Raw genomic sequence first — 19,901 nt, forward strand, 5'->3', positions numbered from 1 at the left:
CAGCACAATTAGCTCAGCAATAGACCTCAAGGGCAGTTGAGGCACATGAAGAACAAGTCACAGGCTCGAGACAAGTTGTTACCATGCTGCCACCTTCCTCACAGCACTGGCAAGGACAGATGTCCTCCTTAGCAAGGTCTTACATTTGCGCTTTTGATTAACCTTTATAATAGGACAAAGTGGCTGCAGCAACTATTTTCTTTGTACTTAACAGCTTTCTCCTTCAAAACAAGAAATTCCTGAGCAAAGCTTTTGCAAAACATTATGCATCAAAATACAGAACTCGGCAAGGATTGAGAAATAAACACTTTGGCCATGCATCCTTTTCCACCAGGATGGTGGATATAAAAACATCCATTTTGATATAAAAACCAAGCATTTTGAGAGCTAATTGAGAACGCCTTTCACATCGTTTTTGAAGCAACACAAATGAAGCCACATTCTGTAGCTAAATATCTTCCTTTACAAAGTTCTGAATATCAGTTTCTCATGTCTCCCTCCCAGGTTTCCCCAGTAACACTTTCAATATGTCTTACGCTGATGACAGGATGATTGAATCCAAATCAAAGAGATAATGTGTTTGACAGCTTGCTCATCATTAATAGTAGATTAATTATTTTAGTGCATGTGAAGGAGTTAACTTAAATGCCAGAAATAAGTTTCTTTCATCGTTATTTCTGCTAGCTGCCCTTCCTATCCCTATCCTCCCACAGGGTAGCAGCCAAGGCAGGAAGATGGGTGGCAGCAGGGAACCCACTGCACAGCTTAGGGGTATCCCAAGACTCCGCAGCGTGGAAAGGAGGAATTCCCTGCCCCACGCCCAGGGCAAAGCCTTCCTCCAGGCAGGGCAGAGGGGGAGGGATCCAGCCACCAGCCCCTGATGGTTATTTCACACCATCTAGTGGCATTAGCTCACCATGCAGCTACAGCAGTGCTGCTTCCCACCTCCATCACCAGACAGCATGGGATTTGCCTGTCGAGCTCAGGTTCACAGAAGCCCCTCAGACAAACCCACGCATTTCTTCAGGCTGGATTTTCCCCTCGTTGGTTTCTCTTCTGTTTGCCGCTTATATTCTATAGCTATATTCTAAGACATTGCACTTAACTAGTCAGGCAGTAAATAAAAGCAACTTCAAGCAGCCTCCTGAACACACATTTAACAAATGCATGCCTGCACACAGAGCTATCTATCTCTGCTTGTAGCTTTTTGAACCAGGACTTCTTGTTTCATAGGCCACACGGGAAGCCTCTGAAACCGTTAAGCAGCACTGCCTGCTCAAGACAATAGCATGAGGCAGAACATTATTATTCTTTCTCAGAGTGATTACGATCAAGCCTACTCTTAGCCAGGTGAACGCTAAGACTACCACAGTGTTAGCGCTAGCCATTACTGCTGCTGTACAGCCTTCTGCTCCAGCTGGGGGCTACGAGACCTGTGGAAAAGATGGTGTTTCTTTAGAATATAAGCCTTTCCATGGACCACCTGAAAATAAATTTGTTTACACCAGCTACGAACAGGCACTCATATTTGTCACTTTTCTCCTTAAAAAAATTTTTAAGTCCCTTAGGCTTTATAAAAAATGTTTTTTAAACTTCTTAGTAAGAAAAGCTTTTTCTTATGCTGGAAAAAGCTCAAAGCTTCAACATCTTTTAACGAGGCAGTCACTCACTCAAAATGGAACCAATTGCCCTTGAAAGCAATTTGCAGACATGAAGATAAGGTTGTCCAAAACATATCTTGGGATCCAAGCAAATTCCTTAGTTTCAGAAGTATCCCAAAAGGTGCATTCATTCACAGCTCTTTGCACAAGAACAGTCGAGATGTTGTGGTGCTTACCTTAGTTTCTGTAGCTTACCATACCCCTAAGTAACAAGAACATGGTTTGTAAGAGCCATTCAATAAAAGTATTTATTTTAACATGTTTGCAGAGCCACACATATAAAGCTCTCACCATATCTGTGAGCAAATTACCCTTTACCCCATATCTACAGATGTAAAACATTTAATTATTTACTTGCACTACAAAATAAAGTAGGACTGATGTCAAGTCACCATTACTCATCATATCAGTATTCTTGCTTCGTTACTATGAAGGTTTGAAGATTGAAATGTTTTCACAAGCTGATTTGCATATTAAATAATCAAAGATAATTCTTCCAAGAAGAAATCCTTATTACCAAGCTGTTGCTAGTTATAATAAAATATGAAATGGCATAGAAACACTCTTAAAGTGCGTTACTGCATCTAAATAAATAGCAGCATTTATGCCTCTTCAAAACAGAGGACCTGACAAGGAAGGGATAGTGACCAGAATAGATGTATTTTGCACTATAAAAAGAAAAAGCTGAAAAAATATGCAAGGCAAAAGCCTTGTGTCGTTAGTCTATAAAGATACAACTTAATAACAAGGGTTTCATACACACGAGACAGAAGGTGTTCTTCAGAAGTCCAAAGGACACAATGGCAGAACCCTCTACATCTACTGAAAATATACACACCCACACACATGCTTCTTTGGGATCGCAAGAAGTATCTCCCATTTAACCATTGCCTAGCACAGGGCATTATAAAAATATAAGCCTGTAGTGATAACAAAGCAGTTTTTATCAAGTTTATCACTGGCAGTAGATACTACATCAGTCTGATAAAATCAAGAAGATTCCAACGCAGTAGCACGTTAAGTTCATGGCTTTCTTCGCCTAAAAAAGGAAAGAAAAAAGCCATAAACAACTTTCAAATTTTGCAGAGCAGCAGTTTTCCTTAACAGTAGTCAATAGCCTATTTACTTATTCTGCTGTACACATAAATCTCACATACCTCCCATGCCAAGAAATGCAACAATTAACACAAGAAAACTAAAGAGCTTATTTATCAAGAAACACTTGTATTTGGCTTTCTTTTTTAGACAGCCATGAGCATAAAACGAAGTTTTATTTAAATTGTTTAATAAGTTAAAATAAATACAAGCTCCAACTCAACACACAGGCAAGCTAAAGGATTTACTACAATATTACAAGGCTGTAACAAGGCTGCAAGTAGCAGTGGCCACCTTGAGCAGGTCCCAGTTTCCAATAAGAGATGTAATAAAGTATATGCTAAGATGATGAAACGCCATATTTGTCACCTTACCTGAAAGAGGGATGACTGATTTCAGATACTCTTCAAAATACCCTTCCACCATAGTTCTAAACTTTTTGGATTCCAAATGCAGTAAGTTTAGTTCATTTTGGCTTCATAGAAACCTCTTTACCTCTCCAGCCCTCTCTCCTGCCTGTAAACATGTCTTGTAAAACTGTAAATTTTCTTCCCCTGAGCTGAATAGGTGACTTCCACAGCACTGCCAGCACCTATCTGCAAGAGGCCAAATCTGGATATTGAATTCTGTTCTGCAACATCTAGTTTAACAAAACTATCTTACCTGAAGCATTTCTTTTGTCAGTGAAGTGTTTCGTTAGATGTGGGGCTCAAATGTTGGGCACTAGCCTTACAAACTGCAGGATCATTCGGATGTTTTGCTAGAAATCGGGACTTATGACTCGGTAAGCTTGCATTTATGTGTGCAACCGCCACAGATCCCACCACGTTAAAGAATGGTAAGACAGCACTGAAGAATTCAGACTGTTATCTATGCATTTGAAAAAGAGGAAAGTTTCTTCTAGCGTGACTAGAGCCCATGCTTCCTTAGTAGGTGCCTTGACAATTACACAGCAGGTAGCAGCTGGAATATTAGCTATGTTCAAGTATACCATTAGGTATATCCTACAGGAGCCTCAGTTCCCTCCTCCCTATGCCATACTGAAACTGTAACCTTGTTTTAATTTAAATTTATCTAACGATACAAAAATGAGTATTCTTTACTACATCAGCATCTGATAAAGGTTAGGGGGACAGAAGAGAGATACAGCTTAGTACTTTGTCACTGCCATCCCCAACCCTACTCCACTCTGGACCTGCCAGGCATCCTACAGTTCCCAGCTTTTTACCGTCAAGATAGCACAAGATCAAACTTGACATTCTGCTCACTGACTGAATGCCAGAGTTTCACCCAGAAGACAAGTTAATAATTCTGCTTAGTGTATCCTACAGATCTATCCTGTCACCAGTTTCCAATACCGAATAAGCCTGCTTATCCTGCAGTATTAAGGAGGTATGTGCCTCAAACCTGAAGGGGGAAGGGCAGCAAGGTCAAGGTGGAAAAAAAAAGTTCAAGGGGGAAAACAACGAGTTTCACTTTAGATGTTATCAGGAAAGAGAATGCAATACCCAGCTACAAAGGAGAGATGCACTTACTTGGGCTGAGCATGATGCTGATACCCAGGTCCAAGAGCTGATCCTGCCCTCATCTCCACTGCCACAGAACACTGAGAAGACACAGAAAATCACTCTCTATTGCTAACCCCCCACCCAGCTATCGGCATTACCCCAAATTCTCATCCAGATCAAGCATGAGACGCCCCCCCTCCTTCATTTATAAGCTTACTCTCGTTTCTACATCAGTCCACTCAGAGTCTGCAGCATCCTCGGGTGGGTCAGGATTGGAAGGTGATGATCTTCGCTTTCGACTGAAAGAGGAGTATGTGGAAAAAAGTTACAAGCGTCATGTATTTTGGCAGATTCTCATACACAAGAAAATACATTTTATACTTTCTAAATAAACACTTTGCTCTCAGCAGCTGACCAGCCTGAAAAGCAGCTACAGTGTCTATAAGCCTCTCCAAGTTACTTTTACATGATTTCAAGTTAGATGCAACAACGTTTTGTTCAATCATTTGGACCAGAATTGGCTACTATTGGAGTTACATATCGCCAACAGTGTCAGAACCTAAAATTAAGACAACTCACCCAGTTGGAGATTCTTGCTTCAGAGTCTCTATCTCTGTGAACTGCACAGCCTGTCCACCACCCCTGGTTTTGAAAACATCACCCTGGAAACCAAAAGCAGTTAACAAGGTACAGTCACTAGGTCAGTATGATAACTACAGTGCCAGTTTTCACAAGAAAACTTAGAGAGCTTACAGACGTTATTTCCTTGCAGGTTAGTAGCCAGCAAGCATATGTGCACAAATACACTCTCCTCCATTATATATCTTCTCTTATTATACACAGGACAATAAAGAGGGAACACCATCTACCCTGATGCTCATACAAGATACCCATAGAGCAGTCACTACAATGACAAAGATTTCTGTATGGTAATGATGACTAAGTGATACTACAGAAATCATGTCATAGGTTTAGTTTCAATAGTTCCATTCCACAGCATGGACAGGTATGTTGCCAGCTATGCAAGACTTTGCTTCTGAAAACATCGCTGGAACCTACAAGGTTACCTTACAGGAGCGAGAGCTTTTTCAAAACTCAAAAACAAAAAGAAAAAAGACAATATTGGAAAGCCCGTGACTGTAGGAAAAATGAACCAAAAGCTTCTTGCTACAAATTACAAAGAGCTCTCAATTTGCCTTAGGTAAGTACAGTCAGCATTTGGGGAACAAACATTGCAAGCGTTCAAAGCCTAGGCTGTCTCACCAATTTGTTTGTCAGTTGACTACTAGAAATTATGTCCTGGAGCGTTTGAGCATCCATCACTGCAGCAAGCTTACTCATACCGCTAGCGGAAATCAAATAACATCACTCCAACAACACCAACTCCACAAGATTAGCTGCAGCCACAAGTCTAAGAAACTTTCACTACAAATGGATTATTGCATTTTACTAGAGGAAAAAAAAATTGATTACTTTCAGGGAAAATGATGACTGAGATAACCAAGCTTGTAATGGTTCCTATGAAGTAATGACAAAGTTCAAGAAAAGTATTTTCAGACTCTAAAAGCTCCCTTGAATCCAACTGCACAAAACTTTCAAATCGAATCCCTTAGCAGACTGAGTCAAACGTACCCTATCGCAAGCCAGTAAACCTGTAGCACAAATACATTGCCAGAAATAGGTTTTGAAAGGGTTATCACAAGTTTACGACGAAGGTGTTTGCTTTACCTTAATTAGTTTTGTTTCAATCTCCCCATCAGAGGCTAGCTCCTGGTGCGTCAGCATATACTTGTCACACTTAGCTAGTGCCTTTTCACTTGCAGCCGCTACTGTGATGGCATGAGGGACATGCGGCTGCATGACTGTTTCAGTGGGCAGATTAGAAGGTGGCTTATGATCTACCCATCTCTCCCCAGCTGAGCGCGATCGTCTGTGTCTGAGACGAACTGGAGGTGCATTCTGATCAGAGTGGAAGAGAATCAGGAGAAATCAGCACACAGTAAATCTCTCAGAGGATATCATTAGCAGAAGTGAACTTTGCAGGTCTGGTTAAGATGTGTTTGCATGAAGATCAAAGCTTTGTTCCTAAAGCGCTTTCGGAGTGCATCCTGAAAGGCACCATTACCAAGAGCCTTGCATAAAATTATGAACGGATTATTTCTGTGCCAATTCCTACTTTGTGAGTTTTAGCTAAGTGTTATCCAATCTGTTGCATTCCATACCTAGTAAAGTTTCCTCAAGGAGGACATCTTTATGTTTGGTAACGCTCCTCCCAAGTTTCCAAATCAAAACAGATTGATTGCTATGAACATATTAACCAACCAGAAGAGAGACATTTATGTTTCCATGGATGCATTCATGGATCAAAATGTATTTTTGAGGTAGCAAAGCAAGCAGACCGAGTATGGATTTCCAACATCTCTAAAGGATGCAAGATCTCATAACACTTCTGAGTAAACAGAGCAGAGGAAGTGTCCCCTGTCCTAGTGCTATCACTTCTGAACTCAGCTGTTGGAAACCCATGAGAAGTGATTGAAGTTCATATATTTTTATTTTATGAAAATTATTGTCAGTTGCTCAGGGAAATCAGAAAAAAATCTGGAAACTTGTTTAAAAACCCGAGTGCCTTCAAGATCTTTGAATGGGCTTTTGAAAGAGTATTTGCACACTCTCCCTGTTCCATTTACACATTAATTTTAGAGACCTTTGAATCATGGTGAGGTTACATAACCCAAACCTATGAATGCAAATTGTATCCCCTGTGTTTTCAGATGATGAGCATCAGTTAGGATTTCTTTGACCAATAGACATGAGATTGGCTGTACCCTTTACAGAAAACTCCTCACAAGTCTAAAGCAGCTCTTAAAAATTAAACGTGTATAGGGAAGTGTGGCTTTCAGCAAAAATCTTCCATTAAAATAAAAAAAAAGAAAAGAAAGAATGTCAATACTTTTTTTCCTCCCTTTTAGTGGGCAAGTACTTATTTCCATTGATGGTTTTTTGAAACAATTCTGCCAAGGTGCCTTAGAAGTTATGTTCCAAGGAGAGGATACACTACTACTGGTCACATTTTACTGCAGCAGAGAGCACATCACTTACTCTGCTGACAGTGGTTCGTGTATTAGTTAATTGGAATAGCATTTGCTTAAAAGCATGTCCCTGACTTCAAAGAGACAGCAAGTAACAGAAATTTTGAGAACACTATCGAAAAGGAATCATACCATGATAAACTTTCCTCCTCTCGAGAAGCTCTCTCTTGAGAGAGGGGTTGTACAATTCTCTTCCATTTACCTGAGCCACTGCGACAGTGCTATAACGTGACAGAGACACCACTGATACAAATATTTGCGCGCATCAGTTTAATGAGGGGGGGGGGAAAGGCTCCCACCTGTAAGCAAAGTCCCCAGTTTTAACGCAGATGTGAAAATTAGGGAGACTATTCTAAGAGAGTTAAAGTTAACAGTCACACAGTGAGATGTTTGTCCAAGCACTATTTCCAGTAGACATTTGCAGATATGGCTCATAAGACCACCTTTTAAGCTGCCCAAACAGACTATGGTAAATTGCAGGCTACAAGATAGATTTGAGGAGACAGACACAAGTTAAAACACAAGGACATTCACATCTAGAGAAAAGGTCTAGCTAGTTAGGAGTTCCTTACAAGAGCTATCTATGCGCTAGCAAGAAATACACACACTGCTTTTAAGGACTTTTTAAACGTCAAGTTAAGAAGTCAAATAGAATGAGTAGTGAGACTCAACTCGGAAACAGTACTGTTCTATGAGAAATACATTTAGGGGAAAACTCCAATCTGTGTTAGGTGTTCTCAGTGTAAGAGAGCAGTTATTATGAGCTTTTAAGCCAGACTAAGCAACACTACGTTTAGCTTTTGACAGGAGCAGCACTAACCCTGCAGCATTGGTCCTCTTCTATTTCTAGCTCATCTCTACGCCTGGGAACCTCAATGACTCCAGTCCAGCACACCCCTCGCCTTCTGTCTGAGGTGTTATAGTCTCTACTTTGTTCTGGTTCTTGTTGTCTACTCCTTGCATTAGAAGTGCCACTGGTATGCTTGTGCGAAGGGGTTTTCTGCTCCCATTCCATAACACAGGATGCCACAGAAATGCTGCTACAAGAATTAGAACGTCTGTGCACCTGCGGGTTGCTCACGAGCCGCTGGCTGTTAGGGACTTGAGTAATACAGTTACTAGAAGGCTAGAGAGAATGGGAAAGAAGTTAGTGAACATACAGAACTGTCAACTTACAAAGCAATAAAACAATGAATACTGACAATATGCAGAGTGAAAATTCAGCTATTCAAGCTTATGGTTTTGGATAGGTGTTGTGTTGCAGTGACAGTATTAAGAATCAGGTATTCTTCCAACACTAGTAGCATGAGAAGGTAGGAGCACAAATGAAGAGCACTGATAAATACAACAGGAGATGAAGAATTCAAAGCAAGTTTACGTTATCCAAATTCTGTGCTTGGGGACTATTTTGTAGCCGCTAACGAGAACTGGCCTGCACTTTAGTTCACTCTTTTAAATATGCTTTTCCCTACATCAAGAAGCCTTTTAAAGACAACTTACAGGTGCTGGTGAAGGAGACACTGATCTCTGAACAGGCTTCTCTCTATCTCTCTCCCGCGAAGGCCTCTCTGGCTTTTCATTTTTTGGTTCAGTAACAATGGCCTTCAGTTGCTTCAGTTTTTCATCTTTGACCCAAAGTTTGTTCTGCATTTCCAGCTGCTTTGCTGCTACGCGACGCTCCTACAGAGACAAGTGAGGAAAAGCATGAAGGACCTTACAAGAAAGCACAAGTAATTGTCTGAAAGTTTGAAGGGAATTGCATATTCCACATGGAATGAAGTCTTCCCCACTGAGATACAAGCTATTGGAAATAATGACATATTTAAGTTAAGGAAAGACTTTCCAGATTATAAAACAGTACCGTGTTTAATGCCGTAAATATTTTGCTTCCTAAATTATGACAAACGGGAGCACGTCTAACTATAGCGTTAACAACGATCCTGAAGTAGTAAACAGTCCTCCAGTGGTAAAAATTAATCCTCCAGATTTTCTTTCCTTATTGCTTGTCAAGTGTATATCTGAGCAAGAGTTTACATGACGAAAAAGGGGAAATCCTGACATTAGACTTCTACTGGCAACTGACAGAACAAGAGAACCACTCCTTAGTTAGAGCACCACAAACCCAAAAGAACAAATTCTAGATATCGAAATGAAGTGACACAGTGCTTAAGAGAGCTGCTCTAGCTGCATCACAAGTCCTTGAGGAATTTATTGTACCACGCTACATTTATAAAATTTAAGTTCAAAATGTCTGTTCAAGTCCATAATTAAAAGCCAAACACATCTCCATTCTTAATGCTACTACTATGTATAAAAAAAAAACCAAACACAAACAAAACAAAAACAAGCCACCCCGCTCCAGTGTACTTACACACTCCTTCTCCCACTTCATGGTTGTTTCTGCCACCATGCCTTGCAATCGTGCCTCCAACCTACGCTTGTCAGAAGCCTGACGTTGCAATTTCTGGCTCTTGCTTTCTAGTTCTTGCTGAAGATTACGCTTGTCTTCTTCATAAATTGTTGCGGTTTTCTCTAAAATCTCAATCTGGAGGAAGAGAGGAAAGACTTGGCTATGCTTCTTAGAAGCGCAACAATCTAAGCCCAGAATTGCTAGTTCTATTTGACTGTTAACATATACTAGAATATATTAGCTGTTGTACAAATATACCCAAACAGTCCACATTCCAAAAAGTTTCAGAGATTTTACAACTTACAAGGAAGTTGCCCATCTTAATGTATTAAGAAAAGCCTCACCTCATAAGAAAACCAAAAAGCTAGAAGTGTTCAGAAAAGTTCCCCACAAAATACTTCTAATCTTGTTTCTAATAACCATCTTGCAAGCAACTTCTTGTCAAGAAGTTTTCCAAATGATACATAGAAAATGCACTTTGTGCTTAGCTTTAGACAATGAAAAAACTGACCTTGTATTCCAAAGTTTTAATTTTCTTCTCCAGGCGTTCTAACTCCATTTTCTGTCCTGCTATTGTTTTCTCTTTTTCAGACAGTTTTCCCTGAATATAATTTTCCTTGGATACAACACTGGAGTCAAATTCTTGCAGCATTGTTTTAAATGCAAGCACTGCAAGAGAATCGATATATTTTACCTTCTCGCTGTATCTCCATAATATCAAAAGCAGTTCTGTTTTTCTCCTACCAGTTTAATGCTACCAACTATTTCACTACCTTAAAAAAGGTTTTTTAAATTATCAGTCTAGACAAGAAACTTATTTCCTGTTGGTACAGAAGAGATGCCTTGAGTAGTAATAAGGGCCCTAAAAAATCTAGCTCCACACTGATGTTCAAATTCTTACCGTTTTTGGCAAACTCCTCTGACAACATTTGTCGTAGTTTATGGCGTTTTTCCAGGACTTCAATGAGCTTTGGAAGTGTTTGATCATCATTAACATCCAATAGCTCACAGGAAGGCAATGGAGGAAAGTTCTGCAAAAACATTTCTGAAACAGATTGCTCTTCTGTTTCTGTAAGATTTAAAGCCAAGAAAGTCTGTCAGCAAGCTACGGAACAGAAAAATTCCATTTGACAATGCACAGCCACAGATCGTTCATTCCACAGTACCATGACGCAGACAGAACTTAGAATAATTAAGGAGAACTAGAAGTTTTCAGAAGAGATGACAATGTTGAGAAAAGATTAAATGTAACATTCTCAATTCACTGCTTTATAATACCTCCAGGGAACTCTTGATTTCTAAAGTAGGCCCTAAGCAGACAAAAACATCAAAGTATCATCCTCAGCACAATTTCCTTTCAGGAGCTGCGATAATGGGACCGTGAATTCAACTCATCACAATAACAAAGAATTACTTCGAGACTTACACAGTAACGGGGTTTATGCTACAAGTAGCACTGCAGTATGAAAAGAGCAGTACCTATTGCAGAGAAGGCTCACAACTAACAGTTAAGTGAAGTTGCTTTTGCACTTCCAAGGATCAAATAATTTGTTTTAAAATAGCCTTCAACTCCTAACAGGAAAAAAAACCTGTGCTGGAATCACCTAGCATTCTAGTATTTACCTCCATTTATTGGGCCACCCCGCATCTCCAATTTCCGTGAGAGTTCCTCTCGGAAGGCTTGATTCCTAAAGCGCCGTCCTGGCGTCAAGCCGCAGAGCGGTCTATCAACGGGTCTTGCAACTTCAACTTCCTGGGTCATTTCTGCAAAGCGCATGACTTGCTACAAGAGAACAGCAGCAAGCTTAACAACAAAACTAACCAGAAGCAGGCCAATGTAAGTTTGAAAGTGATAGCTTAGGTCAATAAAAGCATCAGAGGAGACATTATCAAGCTATAATCTCAAGTAGTTCCCAGCTTGATAGCTTGCGATTCTGAAGCGGAGCATCCAGAAACCTTCCCAGTAACGCCTCCCCAGCCTCAGCCCCCAAGGAACCATGAAACCGAGTGGGCAGATAGCTGATGTTTTTGCAAATACTGTCATAGTACGATTAAGCACCTAAATACAGTGGAGTATCTGGACTTCTGTAAATAAAAGAAACTTTTCCTATCTTACAGGCAAGCAGCGGTTCTCATTTTTAAGAGGAAAAATAAGACTTGGAGGGCACATTTGCCTTATAGTATTATATTTGATTACTAGTGTCCAAGCAACAAAAAATATCATCCCTGTCACCTACTAAACAAGTACAGTAATTCAGTGATAAACATGAAAAGAAAGAGTAGGAGGGAATGAGGTAAGATCTGCAAGGAAGTTACCAAGCTTTCCTCGTAGTCCTCAGCTTTAGGATTGACGCACACAATCATACGCACTTTTCCTTCACCATCAAAATAGTTCTTGAAGAGATGAGTCAGTTTGGAATCTCTGTACGGGACCATCTTAAAATAAAGTACATGACAGATCTAGTAAGTTTTCATTACACCAGATCTGCATCAAATCAAAGATAATTAGATAACAGGTTGCATACCTTATTTGTTCCATACATCTGGTTTTCCCGTAGAACTTCAATACATGTTCTTAATGTCATTAGTGACTGATTAATATTACCTTAAAAAACAAAACAAAAAAAACAAACACACAAGACAAAACTCTGTAAACAGCCATTTGTATCATATTCCCAAATTCTTTAGCAGTTTTACTTAAGAATAAATTGCCTGGACTTAAGTTATATCTGTTACAGATAACTGCTCTAATTAACTGAAGTAACAGAATACGTGCTACTAAAAACTTCTGGTTTCCAAACTGGAGGATTTAAGGTCATCAAATCAGACAACTGAACATCGTAACAGAACACTTCAATTCTTCCTACGATTTCTCTACTAGGAGACAAGACTAATATGAGCATGTAGTAGCACATAAAATCACCAGGCTGTCTAAGGGTGATACATACCTGCTTCTCGCAACCTGTTCCCTTCAGCTTTTGTTCTATTAGTTCTTTCACTTCCAGCCAGATCAACCAAAGACAGCTGGCTTAAAGTGATCTGTTCTTTCTCCTATTACAGAAAACAAATTATGTTAGGCTAATGATTAGCTCTATACTCCTTCTAACAGGAACACCCCACCCCCCCAAACCTAAACCAGTACGCACACTTAAAAAGATTACGTGTTGCACCTTTAAATAAAGTCTGAGGGTGTTTTTATAGCCCTCAATGCAAGAAGCTGTGCACCATTAGGTTTTTTTTGTGAATAAGTTCAGCAGATCCTTTCTGTCTTGGGCCACAAGATAGATATAGCAACCGCGCTCATTCAAATCTTCCAAGTTTTAGATTCTTAACAGTTTTTGCTCAAAAGAAGCAGAGGCAACGAACAAAGGAATAAGCAGCTTCACACTCCATTTTAATGCTCTACTTTCATTACAAAAAGGAGACTAATTCTGTCAAAGACTAGAAATTTAATAATTTTGATTTCCTTCAAAATGAAATTGCTAACGAGCAAGATGTGTACACTCAAGACACGGTAACTGTTTCAGTAGGCCATGCTGCAAGGTTCACCATCTTTTCCAACCTACATATACATGCATACATGTGCACAGTTCTCCTTTAATAGCCTGCCTCGGAATTCACCTGTAGCACATTATCTCCATCTGCATCCAGGGGTGCTTGAGCCAACTTTATTATAAAAACACTGTGAGAGCGACTAGATTCTCGATTCAGCTGAGTGTTTGCAATACGCCTTTTCTTTTGACCTGTTTAGAAGAAGAACAAAAACAATCCCTCCAAAAACCTGTTTTATTTAAGAGACTTGCCACCTGGCAAAGCCAATTCTGTTTTCAGCGTGATAGTGTAAAGGATTACACATCTGTACTGAATTTAAGAAGTTATATTCTAATACTCACCTCTCCAAAACACTTCAAAAGCTTCTTCTGTAGATTTCACCTCTACTTCTGTGCATCCTGTGACATACATGTTGTGATTCTGGTCCTCACGAAGTATTTTGGATTGTGGAGGTCTTAAGGACAGGGAGGAAATAAAACAAACAAAAAACCCCACTAAAATTGAGTGGGGTTTTCTGTACAACAATACATTGTGTCATGCAAATTTTCTTTTGTTTAAGTACAAAATTCAGACTGAATATGTGAATTATCCATACAGCAGATGGAAGAGGAAGTACAAGTACATGGACACACATTCAGCCAAGATTAGTTACACTTCAGCTACTGCTTTAATTTAGAAGCTACGTTTAATTGCAATTCTTACTGGAAATCATGGTTTTGGATGGCAGCTATTGTTTTTCTACATGCATACAGAAGCAAGATGGCTTCAACAGCGTTCTATATTCGCTAGTAAAGCAAGAAGAGATAGGGAGTCAGTCTGAGTTTATTTTCTGCTTCTACTAAAAGAAAATTTCAGTTTTCAATATTCGGAATAATATGCTTATGCACATACATAAAGTCACCATTTCGCACAGGAGTGTTGCAATTGTTCCACCTACCAAAAAAACAGGGTTAAAAAATATTAAGTCATTCAGCTTGTGCCTAAAATCTTTTTATATATAATACACTGTAGCTTCCATAAATAGAAATAATCCAAGATTCTTCATAGGCTGATTTTCGGACATAGGCATAAAACTAAACCAATAATTTTATTCTTCTTTAAAAAGCATTCACAGATATTCAAACTCATTTCAAATCAGTACCCTGGAGACAGCTCTTGATGATTCAGAGCAATGGCTTGTTTTGCTCTAGTCAATCTTTGTAAAATCAGCCAACTCTTTAATTAACACATGTACCGATGGATATGCATAGGGTTTTCTCTAATGGACTTAGAAGTTTAAAAATATATACAAAGTTTAATTTGCAGATTGTTTTTCTGACAGTCTCAAGATTTACCGATTTTAGACATCAGCCAAGTACACATCCTTCCAAAAAATACCCAGAATTTCATTTACGAGACAATTCACTTCTGTTTTCATGGAAGTTACTGACATAAAGTGAAATAATATGCAAACTTGCATTAACTGTAAAGCAACAACAAAATAGCAACCTTCACCCACTACACTGTTTCCAGGAGAAAAATGTCAGCTATGGAATGGCTTACTCTTCAAGGTGCAGTCACCTGCTAGGAATAGTACTCGCAGAACAGCACGAATAGACTTAGAATCTCAGTGGGATACAACACACTACCTAACAAATTAAGTATTTGCTTATTAACCTCCCATTATCATAGAATCATTAAGGTTGGAAAAGACCTCTAAGATCTTATAACGAGGAAGGGAGCGCTAAGTCTTAGCAGCAACAGGACAACCATCAGTACTTGGCACACTTAAATACTACTGTCTGGACTCCTTGGGCATCCCCTTTTCCACATGATTTTTGAAGTGATTTCCATGAATTAAGCCAGACTTGCCAAGACTACAGCCACCAAGACATATTATAGTTCCTGCAAAAGCATAACTGAAGTAGGAGTAACGGTATTCATAAAACTAACTTTGGTTTTATAGGATCAAAGGGAGCTTCCTCCAAGAGGTCATATATGTAGTTGTTGTAGATCTCAATATAGGAGACAAAGACACCGTAGACATTATCTTCATCAACTTCTTCCACTTTGCAGTGATCTTGCACATTGATCATATCAGCAAATTCTGGATCTATTTGTCGCCTGTTGAACACACACAATAAGTGATTGTAGCGGAGCATCCACAGCCAGCTAACATGTCAGACAGTGACTATACAATTAAAAAGCAAGTCTATTGACAGATAGCATTAATTCGAGTATGGAAGGGCTCACACTAGTAACTAATGACAACACATCCAGTCACATTAGATTAAAAAAAGCACTCTGAAAAGTTTAAGTAGACAAACTTTCATCTGACAGTGCTGTACTCAGCTGCAGTAAGAAATGCCTTGCAAAATTCCTGGATAGTCAACGTTTCTATCCCCCATTCAGCAATCTCACTGTTTTGCAAAATATCCCCAAGTTCAACTTCACAGTATTCCTACTTGGAGAAGTCAATGCATTTTACTCATGAGCTAACATGTACAAAAAAAATAGACTCCTGTTGCCTCATTCTAAGTCTTCTAATCTAAATACTTAATTATGCAATTGCTCAAACCACATGAAATACACTAGCTTTCCATTAATCTTTTTCTTTCCTTTCTTCAAGGGAAGGATAAAGAGACCAAGGTAAGTTAAAACCACAATTTCAGAATAACATTCACATTCACTAAATTCATTCTGCATGTTACAATAGTTACTTACTTGCCAGATGGAGTTTTCGGAACAGGCATGGCATCTCTTTTCTGGCGCTCTAATAGAGCATCTACTTCACACTGAACATCCACACCATTCTTGTCATCAAGCTTAAAAACCTGAGCAGCGAGTATAGTATGTTTAGACAATATAGCGACAAACACTAGAGAAGAAAAGGTGGTGGCCAGCAAAACAAATTATTTGATCAAGCTGTCTGGCAACCAGAAAATACCATGCCCCTCACTAGCACTCGATCTGCTAGCTAATGCGAAGTAGATCTGACAGAAAACAGGTATCTCCAAGATAACAATATTTCATAAAAGCTTCCAAGCTAGCATGCTACCAAGGAAAAGACTTCCAGTATTATTTCAAATATATTTAGATACGAAAACTCCAGAGATGTTTGGCCACAAGAAAAGCCTCACATCATGTTCTATATTTTAGATATGGTTTCCTCTGGCTTTTGTATCTTGTGGCTGGATTTCATTCCACAACTCAGAAAGCGTCTTCTTCCCTTTTTTATTGTTTTAAAAAAGTTAATTAAAGAAGCGTAACAATTATAAAGACCAGACCATACATCTTCATGAAATGTCCGTCCTAGCTACTACATCTGCCTCCTCGGCTCTGCTCTTCAATCTCAAGGGGGTGGGATCTTTTCGGTTGGTTTTCTTTTTAAAGTGTTCAGTCACATGATTAGACAGGAGAGAAACACTTTGAACAGAACCTTTTTTCCTAGTGTTTTTAGGCCGTTACAAGCAACAGCGCGGAAAATTCAGTGCAAAACTACTCACAAATCGCTTGGCCTGGAATGGTCCTATGCTGTTGAAGATCATATCCAAACACCGCGGGAGAAGTCCTCCGTCACCCGGAGATCCTGTCATGGTGTGTGTTTTCCCGCTGCCTGTCACACCATATGTAAAAAGGAGACCTAGGAGGGACAGGAAAGAATGTAACTATGCTTGCTGTCCCAAAAAAAAGCTCAGTTATAATCACACGTCCCGTCTTTCTCAGGTCAAATGTATTTGGAAAACACAATGACTCCTTTTGAACAGTTAACAGTAAACTATTCCAGCCATTCAAAAACCGGCCATCACTAGCATTTGAACTCTCATCGGTAGCGACTTCAGTGGCAGCACCTATCACCCTCTCTGGGGAGAGTGCGTTTGGAAGCCAAAATGGAAGGAAGCCACTAAGTCCCAGGTGTAGAGGGCTGATTTGTTATGACTGTTACGGAGGAGTCTGATGTAAGCCGGGTGTTTCAAGAACCGACACCGTGATATCAAACCATGCCCAGGAGATCAAGCCCTACAAATTGATTTGTTTCTGTAGTCATTTTTCAGGTGGATAAGTCATCCCTTTCTGCAGAAAAAAAGCTTCTCCAGTTAGTGGTGTACAAAAAGATTAGGCCTTGACACAAGTAACATGCACATCATAACAGAAGTAAATAGGTTTAGAAGTAACGAAAGGCAAAAAGAGCCTCCAAGGATGTTATATAGGGGAGCTATGCTCACTGTAGACAAGGAATACATGTTTTTACCTAGACAAGCTAAGAAACCTTGAGACATAGGAAATCATAGCAATATAAAAAAAAAAAACCCTGCATGGTAGACATACAGAAAAGTGGTAAAGAACAAGAACTCACCATTTTTCCCACGAATGAGATCTTCCACTAGAGGCTTAGCCACCACGTCAAAAAGCTCCTTCTGAACAACAAGGGTGCCAAACACTTCTTTAAATGAATACTGCGTCTGAAGAAAAGAAGTACACCGTCCTAAACCTTAAGCTTCCCTGTCCAGAAGTCCACTGCTTCAAAACTCTTCATTGCTTTATACCTTGGAACCACTTTCCACCAGCTTACAAGAATGGTAAAGATTCTACTTTAGGATTATACAGCGTTTGAACATGGGCAGTTGCTCCAATGCAACTATTCTGAGAATAAGATGTGCATAATGAACAATAGCAACTGTCTCATTTTCACAAGAGCTTAAGTCCAGAAATAACCTGAATGATCACAAAGCCCGACCTCCCAGCAACTAGAGAATCTCATAATTCACAGCTTCAAGCTCAAATTTCTGTTTGAGCTCCAACCATGCAAGCACTGAGCAAAGGAACACCCACAATGGCCAAAGTCGAGATGTTCCAGCATTTAATCATTTTGTTTTAAGCCTTTGTCTTTTTCCAGTCTATCCTCAGTTTCCAGTCATAGGTTTTCAGTATCTTTTTTTTATTATTAATCTGGTCACTTTTCAATCAAAACACCTACTTATGTAAACATCCAAATTTTAAGTTTTTGTGCAAAGGTTTGTTTACCAAACTTCTAATTAATCTTTGCCTATTTTGTTTAAGCCTTTGAAGATCACTTTATGTACTTCCTATAAGAATTTCCCATACTGCAATCAGAAACAAAGTATTCTACATCCCAACTAACTTTTTTTTTTCCTTAGAAACACTATGACCGTGTCTTATTTAGAGTTACAGCACTGTGTTGGGAACCTGCAGTTAACTGTTTCACTACCAAATCATGTTCAGTGCTACAGTACTCCGGCTCCTCATTCTGTATGCATGACCTAAACCCTCCTGTCCTCAGAAACATTTGTAATGATCAAGTAACAACATGAACCGCTTTGTGACCTGCTACCTACTTTTCTACACTTCACAACTTTTCACCACTTCGTATACATAGCCTACAGCTTTCCCCCTATACACATTATATGAATAGGGAAACATTGCTTTTTCACCCAACTTAAGTTTGGGATAAATCAACCATTAATTCATTTGTGACTGGTTTAGCTTAGAGCTGGTTTCTTTCAGTTAGTCCTATGTGGAAAAGTCCTTCAAGCAGCCTAAATACTTGCCAGCTTTGCTTTTGTTCCTTTTACCCTCCTCCTGCACCCTGCAGAAGCCTTTTCGTATATGGAGGATATATTTGACAGCTAAGGGTGCATTTTTGCTCGAGATGCTTCTCTGGTTTTGAAAATGTGTTTTTCTAAAAGCGCAAACTGCTGATTTGCACATTGCAAGAGACATCACAAGCTAACGGAAAACATCGACAGCAGGGAAAAGAACCTTAATCCCTAATTCCAAGCTGGAAGGCAGCCCCTTCAGCCGAGCACCGCTCCCAGGCTGAGCGGATTCCCCTGCCGCCCCCCAGGCCGTTACCTCCCGGTACTCCCCGTTGCGGAATATCCTGTAGCCGTCGGGCGGGTGGATCTGCACCGTGGTCTCGTTGATCACCTCGATGCAGCACTCCTGATCCGGGCGGCTGAGCGGCCGTACCCTGCAGTACACCTAGGGAAGGGGAACACACCGGGGCCGTCGTCCCTCAGAGCAGTCCCGAAGGGCGGCAGCAGGCCGAGCCCCCAGCGGCCCCCTCCCCGCCCGGCGCCCCCGCACTCACCCCCACGGGATCCTTCAGGCCGGGGTTGGACGGCTTCTTCAGCGCCGGCCTCCGCGGCGTCTTGGCCCTACTGGGGGACGGAGGGAGGCGTGAGGTGCGGCCCGCCTGCCCCGCAGCGCCGGGCCGGGCAGACGGGGCCCCTGCCCCACAGCGCCGGGCCGGGCCGGGCCGGGCAGACGGGGCCCCTGCCCCACAGCGCCGGGCCGCGCCGGGCCGGCCAAACGCCCCCCCCCCCCCCCCCCTGCGCCGCGGCCGGACAGGGGGTGGGGGGGCGACTTACACCGCCTTCATGTCGCGGGGGGCGACGGCGGGCGGGGCCGGGTGTCGCGATCGAGGCGGGCGCTGCCGCCCGGGTTCCGCGCTGCCTCCGACCGGCGGCCCGCGCGCTCGCTGTGATTCAAATCTAACCAATCAGCGCGCGCGGCCCCGCGAGCGTCACCGCGCAGCGCGCGGATTACGTCGAAGCGACGCCGTCCACCACCCCGGCCCACCCCC

The 19,901-nt window shown here is 40.9% G+C and overlaps 1 protein-coding gene across 4 annotated transcripts; it reads right to left on the bottom strand.

The window, feature by feature from the left end:
* Positions 1-1,880: 1,880 nt before the first annotated feature.
* On the bottom strand, positions 1,881-19,782 carry KIF23 (kinesin family member 23). 4 transcript variants are annotated; one of them, XM_075159686.1, is made up of 24 exons: positions 19,687-19,782; positions 19,407-19,476; positions 19,169-19,297; positions 17,652-17,757; positions 16,801-16,937; positions 16,019-16,128; positions 15,248-15,418; positions 14,207-14,248; positions 13,657-13,769; positions 13,385-13,506; positions 12,712-12,814; positions 12,289-12,368; positions 12,080-12,199; positions 11,387-11,546; positions 10,665-10,832; positions 10,275-10,432; positions 9,725-9,898; positions 8,854-9,033; positions 8,174-8,479; positions 5,993-6,223; positions 4,844-4,926; positions 4,482-4,563; positions 4,292-4,362; positions 1,881-2,700 (listed from the first exon to the last, which is right to left on the bottom strand). In XM_075159686.1, exons 1-24 carry the CDS (start codon positions 19,695-19,697, stop codon positions 2,685-2,687), a joined length of 2,943 nt encoding a protein of 980 aa, XP_075015787.1. In that variant the 5' UTR covers positions 19,698-19,782; the 3' UTR covers positions 1,881-2,684. The 4 variants fall into 4 exon arrangements, with proteins under 4 accessions (XP_075015787.1, XP_075015788.1, XP_075015789.1 ...); XM_075159687.1 differs by lacking the exon at positions 14,207-14,248; XM_075159688.1 differs by lacking the exon at positions 8,174-8,479.
* Positions 19,783-19,901: the final 119 nt, after the last annotated feature.

This window comes from Calonectris borealis, chromosome 11, assembly GCF_964195595.1.
Source record: "Calonectris borealis chromosome 11, bCalBor7.hap1.2, whole genome shotgun sequence".
NCBI lineage: Eukaryota > Metazoa > Chordata > Aves > Procellariiformes > Procellariidae > Calonectris > Calonectris borealis.

What these genes read in the sequence shown, in the direction of transcription:
- KIF23 (XM_075159686.1), bottom strand. An exon ending in TCTCATTCGTGGGAAAAATG is followed by an intron (nt 16,938 to 17,651) that starts GTGAGTTCTTGT and finishes TGTCCCTCCTAG; the next exon opens with GTCTCCTTTTTACATATGGT. An exon ending in GAACAGGTTGCGAGAAGCAG is followed by an intron (nt 12,369 to 12,711) that starts GTATGTATCACC and finishes TTGTTTTTTAAG; the next exon opens with GTAATATTAATCAGTCACTA.